General features: G+C 42.0%; 1 protein-coding gene across 2 annotated transcripts in view; it reads right to left on the minus strand.

Moving 5' to 3' along the window:
• Window positions 1-1,494: 1,494 nt before the first annotated feature.
• Window positions 1,495-11,911, minus strand: part of ak4 (adenylate kinase 4) — a 19,718-nt gene continuing 9,301 nt past the window's right edge. For both annotated transcript variants that reach the window (XM_019875351.1, XM_019875350.1), the window contains 2 exons: window positions 6,085-6,203; window positions 1,495-5,796 (listed from right to left, as the gene is read on the minus strand). In XM_019875351.1, coding sequence (XP_019730910.1) covers window positions 5,670-5,796; window positions 6,085-6,203 — 246 coding nt within the window. In that variant the 3' untranslated portion in view covers window positions 1,495-5,669. The remainder of the gene's footprint in view (window positions 5,797-6,084; window positions 6,204-11,911) is intronic.

Consider the following 11,911-nt stretch of genomic DNA (forward strand, 5'->3'; position numbering starts at 1 on the left):
CATGTTGGACCCAAACAATAATGCAGGCAACACAGCCTGAGTGTGTGTGTGTGTTGTGTGTGTGTGTGTATATGTGTTTGTATTCATTGGCATTTCAATCACAGTGTGATTATCTGTTTGTGCCTGACTGGGAGCACCGTCTGGTATGGCTAAAGAGGCCGATCCGGGAGTGACAGTCCTTGTTGCAGTGGATGCACCTGAACACACAGTTGGAGGGGGGCGCTTGTTTGTCCTGGCTGTTCTTTCTCCTGGCTCTCTTGTCTTCTGCTGATGCTCTCATCTTCTCCTCCCCTCGGCATAGACCACGTGCCAGTTCTTGTTTCCAATTTGGGCGGTTCTGGGCCAGTGACTCCCATCCCTTCAAATCTACCTCAATAGCCTTCAAGTCCCTGTTGCAAACGTCTTTGAAACGAAGCTGTGGGCGGCCCTGTGTTCTCTTTCCAACTGCGAGTTCTCCATAGAGCAGATCTTTGGGGATCCTACCGTCCTCCATCCTGCGGATGTGGCTGAGCCACCGAAGGCGACGCTGACGGAGGAGGGTGTACATGCTGGGGATGTTGGCACGTTCCAAGACGTCTTTAGCCTGCTATCAACATGACTAAGTTGGCTACAAATACACAACGAATTTTTTTCCCCTGCAGTTCATCCTGTAGAGGAGGGGTGCCCAAACTTTTTGACGGAAGATCTACTTTTCGAACAACCAACCTCCCGCGATCGACCGGTTACCTCACACGCGCGCATACGCACACACTTACACACTCATGCCATAGTGAGCGACAGCCATAATGGCCGCTGAGATGAATGAGGCATGGGACGCATTTTCGCAGCGTGCTAACTATCATAGCGACGTGTTAACTATCGTTGCTCACGTGTACCGTTTAAAAATGCTTCTCTTGGCCGCGAGATTCCCATTCTTAGCAAGTACCCTCGGTGAATTGTACATGAAAGGCAGCTGTTTTTTTTTGTTTGTTTGTTTTTAACAACAGCCTCCTGATTGACATCCCGCCCTGCTAATAGAAACGTGTGTCGCAGGCTATGACGCAAATATTCATTGACGAAATGTTGAAATTTAATACTTATTCGACACATTTTTACAGCATTGGAAAACATTGTGTCATGTTTGTCCTCTGACAGAAACCATATCAAAACAAAGAAATATATTTCCCTCCTATCTTTTTCCATTTTCAAACACTTTTGAAAAAGCTCGAGGGAGCCACTGGGGAGCGCTAAAGAGCTGAATGCTGCTCGAAAGCCGCGTGTGGCCGACGCCCCCTGTATATACGAGACTATTGTGTATGCCTACACCTATGGGCTGCTGTTTGCAATTGAGATATGTGAACGTGCACATACAAAAAATCAATTTTCCAAACAAATCTATTTGTTTGTCTGAAACACGGCTATAACGTGGAAATAATCAAAAAAAAAAAGACAGCTATTCACACACTGGATGGATCCAACTACAAGGGATGAAGTTAATCACATTAAGACAATGTATTCACCAGAAAGTTATTTTTATTGCATTTGGAAGATGACAAGATTGAGCAAAATTGGTATGGAAAATAGTGATGTGAAAATAAATGTCAGACACAAAATTCAGTGGGATATAATCCTCACCAACAGAAAACTTTCACACCGCACCCATCCAGCTCCCTGGTCAAACAAAGCTGCCAAACACCATGCTGAGTATGGAGGCAGCTCAGGTGTTTTCACATTCCCAACAAATCTTTTGACATTTTGCATAGACACATTTTCCTATTGTTTAAAAAAAAAAGGCATGTTGACTCGCTCATCTGTTGAGTCACTATAAGCTCTATAAGAATGCATCGTCTCGTACTTTCCAACAAGTTTAATTTGACAACAACCATTTTATATTCAGTGTAAAAACAAAAGTGTATTTCTCATACTGGAAGTACTCATAACTACAAGGAACTATATTCAGAATTTCAACACGAGTACATACATTGTCACGTTAAGCAGGGTACAAACATATTGACAATTGGGCCACAGGTCCGATTCTCAGATATCTGCGACGGTGATTATCCTGAACGATTGTGCCGTGATGTGGAAAGTGATTTCTCTTCACCTACCTGCTCTGAAAGCGGTGCCAATAATCGTAATCATTGAACCTGTTCAATATTTGTATTGTAAACGCTGAACCTGTTCAATATTTACATTGTAAACGTTGAACATGTTCAGTATTCACAACCTCAAATCCTTATGCTTGTGGTTCACACTGAACTCAGCTTAGCCACATACAATTTGATTGTGATGAGAAAGGTAATGATAGTCAAATGGGAGGTGACCTGAAGCACATGCTGTTGCCAGATAAAAATATTGTGGAGGCGCACCTGGTTGTTTAATAGTTGCATAACAGGTCTCCCAAATCATTCATCACCATGGAAATGACAAGAAGAGTTTGCAACCACAACGCAACCAGACAAGTTAACATTTAACCTTGCTTCTTTGATGACTGTTTTTTCTTCTTCTGCCTTCACAGGTCAATCTCGGATATACGACACACATCCGGTGTGTGAAAGGGGACCCGCGCTTGTTGATTGGGATATCATTATGAGTGTGATGTATTGAGTTGGTCGTCCCAAGCACACCACACACTTAATAGCCGTAGGCCAAACGCTGACCTATTTCTTTTCCTTTTCATGTTTGAGGTATCTCACATTTCCAAAACAAATTATTCCGATGTTGAACCATCGGTATGTGTGTACCCTGCTCAAGATAAAGATCCCAATTCACTGTGAAATTATACATCTTTACATAAGGCAACAGGTAGAGAAGCAGACTTTAGGCAATGGCCATCTATCAGGCAATAATGTACAATGTCCTACATTCTGCTGTAACTTGTCAAAGGTGGGGAACAAAGATATTTGAAACCGGAAGGGAACGTTGAGCGAGTGTAATTACCTGAAGGTGAAAAGCAGAGTGGCGGTTATTGCACGTTACATGAATCACTACAAACCGCAATCAAAGGAACTCTGTCATCTGTGTTTTTTATATTTCCCCAAGCCACAAGGGGGGCTGTAGAGTTACAGTGAGACATTTTTTTAAATGGATTTGCAGTACCAACATAAATGGAAGCACGTACAGATATATGTCATTCAATTCAACAGCTAAATACAACTTTAAACATGAAGATAATAGAGCAAAATAGTAACAAACTAACTCAGTAACTGGTTCTCCCAAGCAGTTACGTCAAAGTGGCCGTGTTTGCATTGCACGGGATGTTACAGCAAATTCCGAAATGACCCCAATAATGTTAATTTCTAATTCAAGAGGGAGAGGAAAGGCACAGACCTGTTGCTATACAATGGTAACTAAAAACTCCAACATCAAAAAGGTCACACATTGTGAAAACCCGCCAATACTTTTCTGGAACACAATGCATTCAAGTTGCATAAAAATTCAGGTCAAACCATCACCTTCCATGACGTTAGATGTGGGGCAAGCATATCGCGCAAATCTTCATCTTGGTGAGCGTCTAAAAGCTGAACAAACTCCACACGTGTATGCGCTTCTTTTGACTTTTTCTGGTTGCCACCACAAAAGCCTACGAAGAGCAAATGTGTGCGAGTGATGGAAACCATAGAACATGAAATGGAACACAGCATATTGCTGGACACGTCTTTGTCGAGGCTGCTGTGCACAAAATGTCTAAAGAGACATTAAAATAATACCAAAGTATAATATTCCAGTACACAGTAAATCTCCCTATGCATGTTCAACACCGCCAACATAATCATTGTTTGGTGAGTACATAATTTATTCTTTTTAAGTTTTACTATACGGTGGAAAATAATTTCCACACATGTACGACAGTTTGAGAATGTAAAAAGACATTATGTATAAGGCGGACTCCCTTCATCAAGACTCCTTCTCCACTTGCTTAGATACTCTCCAACTTATATCTACACTTCTATGACTGTTAAATCATAGTGACAATAACAGTCTGGCTGTGGAATGGATCATTTCAATTTAATTTCTTCTGTGGGAAAAACAACCGAAGAGAACAAACCGCTTTGAACCGGAGGGAAAAGCAAAACCCAGTGGCACGCAAGCCAACGAGCGAAAAGGTTCTGAGAGACTGTCTTTCGGGTGCCACGGGCCTTTAAACGCCCTGAGTCACTCGGGATCACTAATGACGTTTGTTTGATATTCATTCTAGTCTGGTGCTTACACAAAGGTGTGTTCTGTGCTTTCGGCCCTGTCTGGAGGCCCTAGGCAGTCTGGAGGGATGTCGTAGAACTGCCAAGGTGGAGTAAAATTATTTGACTGGCAAATCGTTCAAATGTACTTGCAAATACATTGGACTGTAGTTTTAGGCTATATGGTACAAGTGTAGCAATTTTTTCCCCATACTTCCAAAGGGTATGGACTTCCACATTTTAGCAGTTGGCTTACATTATACAAGCATGTTCAAAAATTAAGTAGGAAAAGATTATTTCTTTATAATTCAATGTTTTTGTTTTGTCTGCAATGCCTGATTTCGATGCTGCATTCCCCCCCCCCCCCATGCCATGGCTTGAGTTGCACATGATACGCATATCACGTGTCACTATGAGAAAAATACAGAACGAAAGTCAATCACTGCATACATAACAAAACCATAAAAGTACAAATATATACCGGTAATGTTTCCTGACCTAATTTTCAAATCTATCGGTATAATGTAGGCCAAATGCTAAGAGAATAGCTGTGTTTATGCTATATTGTCTGAACGTATTCACAAATACGTTCGAAAAGATTTAAAATGTATTCACGAGTAGGTTCAAATGTATTTGCCAGTCAAATTTTTTTTACTCCACATTCCGTATGTATGGGACAAATTGTTTGGAAATAGCAACTATATCGATGGACTGTAGCCCGTCGACTGCCCAAAGGCAGCTGGGATAGACTCCAGCACGCGCGCGACTCTCATGAGGAGATGGATGGATAGACTACGTGTTTGTCAGTTCTCTATAGCAGACAGTCTTGACCATTTCCTTTGAATTTTCTGGGATTTTTAACTGTACGTCTGAGAAGGTACTTTATGGATTTTTAATGAGACTTGATTTGAGATTATTGAATACAATGACACGTGTATATTGGATTAAATGAGTTCATTTCCAAATTCAACTTTGGAATGATTTTCCTCACCCCTACGTAACAGGTTTCTTGTCAATCTAAGTCATACGGTCTGACTTAAAGAATACATTGCATAGCTTGTGGCGGAAATACTGCTAAGGAAATCCTTCCTTTGTGGTTGACATATTTCTTCCTTTTGCTTTTTCTGTCTTCTAACCTGCTTGTTCGCTATTTTCTCCCATGCAGCTCCAGTTTAGATTGCGTGTTATGTGATTGTCGATGTTGCAAGTTAATATCTGTTTGTATAGAATAGCTTCTATTGATCAAGTTAGCTATTCACTAAATACCGTTTCAGTAAAGTACTGCAAAGATCCACATGCACACCTCAAATTAAAAAAAAAAAAATAAAAAAATCATCATCTGCAAAACCCTCATATGAAATTTGGGTGAAAACAGATTTGGTCCTGCCATTTCTCAACTCCGCTGTCAGTGAGGAACCCGAAAGACAAACATTCCAGCATTGAAGAAGATCAATCCACATGTTCTACTTTCTTACTGATGATTTTTGAAATCTTCTCTCAGTCTTCTCAAAGTCAGGGCGCCTGGCTTTGATGGTTATCCAACGGCTGTGCGTGCATCTTTGTGCTGAGGAGGGAGTTGATGTAAGGCCAAATCCGATCCGTTTCGGTACCAGAAAATGAGTGGAGGATTCCTTGTGACCTGAGTGCAGAAGTAAGAAAACAAGTTGCAAGTGTAATGGGACATTTTCATAAAAGGTCATAAAATGCTTTGGTTAAATCCTAACAAGGCAATCAAATAATCATAACAAAACCGACCAATCAGTAAGAGTGCTGTGCTTTTATTGGTCAAATAAAACACATTCAGTTTCTATTTATTCCTTCAGTGTCTAATTGTTTTTTTTTTTTTTTTTTGGAATACGAAGTGAGATGTGTACATAAACTGTGCATCAGCTTTTCTTGCAGATAATGAAAACAAGAATTGACTGACTTGTATAAATCGATGACGGGTTTAGCCACATCTTTGTAATGTCTCAATCTTGCCATCAAAGCTTCTGGTTTGTCGTCATCGTGCTGGATCAGTGGTTCCCCTGTGATGTCATCTTTGCCCTTTGAAGCATCACACAATGAACAGAGAAATAATAAAGTCAGATCTCAATGGACCAAACAGGCCAGCCCAGTAGAAAAATGCACGAATAGTCTGTATACAGTACTTGGATAAAAACAAACTTCATCTTACGTGGGAGCGAGTGTAGCCCCATGAAATGCAGCTGCCAGGGTAATATATGCACATTCATGTTATTGAGTGAATAGTATCGCATGTTTTAAATGTTATCTTCTTTTAGGTGGTATGCACAATCCTGTCATACTTTTTTCAGTGATGGTCCTAGTACACAGTAAGTCGTATTGATAGAAGAGAGAACGATCAAGTGCCTCCTACATTTTCTGCTCATGAGTTCCATGTAATCGATGAGTTATGACATAAAACTGAGGCGCCTTTTCTGTCACATGATCTGCGCTCTTCTGCATAATAATGTTGCACAACAATATGACTGACTCATTTTCCTGTGGTAACTCAAAAATTGTTTCTGTTGAGCCAAGTCTCGATTGAGCTTCAGTACTGAAGTAAGTATTTTCACTTCACTGCAAGGCACACTGGCCATTGAATGGAAAGAAGTTTGCTTGATAGAAACATTTTTTTTTAAATTGCATTCAGTAACACCCCTGTTGATTGTACACACCTATATGTGTATGATATATTGTCAAAGGTGAGTAGTGTAGCCACAAATTCACTTCAAGTAATAGTTACTTTAGAATATGAATCAGGAAAAAGTAAAAAGAATTTCACCACATAATGATATGGACATGTCCTCACTGTAAATGAAAAATGGTTGTCAACTGACCGACCTTCTTTAAGTCAGAATTGTCTGAAATTTACTCAGGAAACAACACATTAGGCTCACCCAGCAGAAATTACAGTCATACATCGGTTATCGACCATAATCCCTTCCAGAAGGCTGTTCGAAAAGCGATTTGTTCGAAATCCGAAACTATTTTATTAGCCCAGGATTAGGGGCTAATACACTATGCATAAATTAAAAAAAACAGCCAGATTTGTGTAAATCACAACAAACACGTCTGCTCACAATGAATGTTACATGAGAAAGTGTCCTTGTGTAAGTAGGCCAAGAGGAGTCGAGTGGCGTATTCGGGTTTGTTCAGTTTGGTTGGAAACCGGTTTTCGGTCGTAATCCGAGGCGTAAAAATCTCAAATTTTCTGGTCGAAAACCAATTTGGTCGATAACAGAGACGTTACATTGTGTGTGTGTGTGTCTGTGTCTGTGGTTGTGCGACTCCCTTGCTCCGTTTAATTGGTCAAACATGACAAGTAGTTCCATTCAGGGGTGTGGCCAGAGATTTTTCAGTGGGGTAGCCAGGGTAACACAACGCCTTGATCAGGGATGGCCTACACAGAATTTCTAAGCGCGGTCAAGGCGTTGAAGATGTATTGTTTGGTAGCATCAGTATTGCATCTCCGCTTTTTGAGATGATGTGGTACCGTTGGCTTCCTCAAGCCGTTATCTCCAACTCTCACTGGAGCGGTTCGCAGCAGACTATGCACCTCCAAATCTGAGACCATGGCCCTCTGAAGTAAGAATAATTATACTGTGTTGTTTTTCCATGTTTAAAGATGTTTCGCAATGGCCCGCAATAGCTTTGTAGTCTTTGTATAAACAGCAATGTCATAGGATGTTTATGATGATGAGCAATGTCATTTGTTAAGACCAAAGATAGCGTGACGTCATGCACGCTTAGACTATAAAAGGAGAGCTTCGGATACTCTTAGTAGAGCCGAGAATTAGGAGAGTCGAGAATCAGCAGAGTCCAGAGTCAGCGGAGTCAAAAGTCCAGAGTGGTATTGAAGCTCGCTCTACCTGGGGTGTTGGCTCTCCATCCTATTGACGCACGGTAAGAGCTGGGTACTATTCTAAGACCTTGATACACTGATATTTGCTTGTTTGACATATTCTGTGGCGCTAATAAACGTGCAATTTGTTAGTAGCAGATTTGTCTCTTGTGTTTCATTTCTGAGTGCCTATCTCCAACGAACCTATTCTAAATTTGATACTGAGCCAGGGCGAGGTATCAGAAATGTTTTAAAACAGAGCGCTTCAGTCCAACAGAGGCCAATTGAGAAAGCAGAGATCTGCTGGCATCCAGACAGTTAAGATTCAGATGGAGCTCCCAGCAGGAGGTCATCTACATACTGCACCAAGAGAACACCAGGGGGCAGTACAAGTGTGGACGGTAGTTGGCGAAGGCAGTCGTTGAAAAGTCCGGGTGAAAGGGCAAAGCCTTGGGGCAGGCGATTGTAGGAGTAGCAAACGCTATTCCAAGTGAAAGCAAAAAATTGCTTCATTGCTCTCTGCACTGTTTGAAGCCAATGGACACCGCCAAATGGCACAGGCGGAAGTTTCTGCATCAACACACTCACATCAGGGGGAGAGAAAGGTTTATAAAACATAGCAGAGTTACCAGTGGATGGGTCAACTTTAGTTAACATAGGTGCCTGCAAGTCTTGGGAACGGGTCACAGGCCGAGAATGAGGAAGAGAAGGATTCTCGGAAGATTCTTCTGGGTCTGCGAGACCTCTGATTCGGCCCAAAGCGGGGTCAGAATGTGCATCTGAAAGAGTCTGGACATGACACTTTAATTTTTTGAAATGATTCTGTAATCGAGCAATGTGGAACCTGTTTTCCATCTCTTCAATTGAAAGACCTCCAGTTTCGTGTTCTGCAGCATAGAGAGCAGCTTCCTGTTCCAATTTCAGTCGGGCAGCATCTCGTTCAATGCGAAGGGCAAGATTTTGCTCTTCTGCCTCAGTGTTTGCTCTGTCTTTATGTTCAGTGGCGATTTTCTTAAGTTGATCTTTGATATTTTGTGGAACCTCTTGGTGTCTATTTAATTCTGTCATGTATAGTCTTATCTGTGTGAATGGGTCGGCCTTCAAGTCTGCAACTTTTTCTAATTTATCTTCTAATTCTCTAATGGCGGTGGTCCCCCCAACAGCCAGAGTTTCTGCAACTTTATTTATATTTGACGTTGTCTGTTGTGAGAGAATGAGAGATGTTTGATCGACTACATCTATTTCAAGTCGGCCTGTAGTTACATTCAATATTGAAGCCTTGCAGACTTCACCCACTTCTTGAATTGATTTTTCGTCCGGTCAGCCTTCTGCATCAGTTCCGAAACAGCTTTTTTCCTCTCTTCTCCCTCTGGATATTTTTCAGCAAAGGCTCTGTGTGTATTGTTAAAATGTCTTGCAACATTTGACCCTTTATTGTTAGCCAGTTTTTCTCCACAAATTAGGCATACTGGTAGGCCACGTAAATGCAAATGAATCTGCCAAGGCATCATTGAATGTTCTATTTTCTTGAGATATTTTTCTTTTCTTACATTTCTCCATTGGCTTTGCCGGGGTTGAAAGTCGCTCAAAATAGACGCCGTTTCAGCGGGTATACCAGCTTCCGCAGTGTGACGTCTATTTTGAGCGACGAAAAAAAATAATCAAATAATTTAATTAATATTTTAATATTTCAAGATCACAATAATCTTCAAATTTAGAACTAAAATAATATAAAAACTAACACAAATAAAACACACTTCAATTAAATACAAAAAAAAAAAATTTAGTAATTTATTTTCCCAAGCCAATCAGAGCCGCATTATAAGGATGAAAGAGCCGCATGAGGCTCCGGAGCCGCGGGATGCCGACTGATGGCATAGGGGATATCAGACCCCATGTACAACCTGAGAGGGTGCTGGTTGACACAAGAGCGGAGGCCTCACTGATACACGGAAACTATGTCTAAATTTGATCAAAGGATATTATGGGACACCTCTTCAAATTCAATCAGATAATGGAACCCATTTCACAGGAAATGTGGTCAAAGACTGGGCTCGAGAGCACAATGTGGAATGGATCTATCACATTCCCTACTACCCGCAAGCTGCAGGTTTGATTGAAAGAGTGAATGGATTGTTGAAAGAAACAATTCGAAAGAATGCATCTGACCGAACACTGAACAAATGGAGAGATTATTTGGAGCTGTCAGTTGAACAACTCAACAACAGACCAGTGGGGTCAGGAGTAACTCCTTTGATTTGAATGATTTCAAATCAGGAATCGGTGAGTACCGAAGAAAGCATTAAAATATGGAAAATTGACCCAAATGCGGAAATTCCGGTAAGAGCCACGCCAGGCTCTGCTGGACTGGATTTGCGGACACTAAATGCAGAAACCATCCTCCCACGAGAAATCCAAATTGTAAGAACAGGGTTGGGACTACAATGTCCGAAAGGGAGACATGGGCATGTTCTACCAAGGAGTGGTTTATCCCTGAAAGGGTTAACCATCCAAGCAGGGGTAATCGACGCGGATTACCAAGGAGAAATTGGAATAATATGCAAATTGTTCGCGGACCAACCCTTGATTTTGGAAAAAGGAAGCAAATTGGCTCAATTGGTAATTAAACCCTGTAATATGACCTCGGTGCAGGAAATTTCAAAACCTGTATTACAGACTATAAGGGGGGATGGAGGATTCGGCTCGACGGACAAAGCGGGAGCTAAAGTATGGGTTAAACAACCCTCCGGGCCACCAAAGGCTGCCGAAATTATTGCTCAAGGATCAGATGCAACAGTCAGCGTGTTGTATCAAGGACAGGAAAAATGGGTAAATGTACCCATCAGTAAATGCTATTTGCGAGAAGACTAATCATGTTTTCTTTTGTCAATAGCGTTAACCAGATCTGTTGCAGCTTGGTGTGTGCATGCTGAAGTGGGAGCTGATTGGACGACCCTCGACGGAAGGACGCAGAGATGGAGGACCAAGGAAAGTCATGGACGATCACGGCAGAGGAGAACTTCCTTCACCATCAATAACCCAAACACACTTGGCTCCCATCATCTACACTTGCACACACCTGGCCCAAGCGACTGTGGAAACGAAAGTATATTGACGAAACTAGATGTACTGGGTGTTGGACCCAATACAATGTGACAACAACGAAGGTGGTTTGTAAATATCAAGTTTTACCTGTCATTACGACAAGTGGTTATTGGTTTTTGCACGTGGACGGAGAGTGGTTTGAACCAAAAACCAACAGCACCAGTAAATCAGACCTATGTGACATGACTGATCAAGGGATGGCCTGTCGTTTACAACAAGCATATTCGAACCCGTGTTTAACCGACTCAGAGGTCGTACTTTGTGACTGGACTAGAGAGCCAGCCAGGGAGATGTTATGGCAGGTTGGCCCTCACACTCTCTGTGTGGCTACAATGCAAAATAATTCACAAGTACCTTCGGTTCCTTTCACTGGCTGCTTATATGGAGTACACTTATGGCACTGGAAAAACATGACGTATCGTTTGACTAATTATGTACTGCTATGACAAAATGGCAGTGAAGATCTTGAGCGGTGGCTCCACGACTGTGTTGTGGGTCTGTCTACAAGAGAGAGGCCTAAGCCTATGTCCGCACTTAAGTATGGATGAAGTAACACAAGTGCTCAGCCAGCGACTCCCCCTTGACTCCTAACACCCTTGCCCACTCGGCTTCCCACATCAGGCGGGTATGGAAGGCTGGATAGCCCATGACGGGTAAGATCCCACCTCTGAAACTTTGGGACAACCTAAGGCAGGCACAGTCACGATTACTCAGCCTCAGTCCAGGCATGCACGGCCTCACGCAACCAGTGGAGGAGCGGGACTGGAGAGGAGAAGCCGATGGGTTGAGGGGGACACGCATTTGT

Source organism: Hippocampus comes, unplaced genomic scaffold (genome assembly GCF_001891065.2).
Source record: "Hippocampus comes isolate QL1 unplaced genomic scaffold, H_comes_QL1_v1.1 scaffold132, whole genome shotgun sequence".
In the NCBI taxonomy this organism is placed as follows: domain Eukaryota; kingdom Metazoa; phylum Chordata; class Actinopteri; order Syngnathiformes; family Syngnathidae; genus Hippocampus; species Hippocampus comes.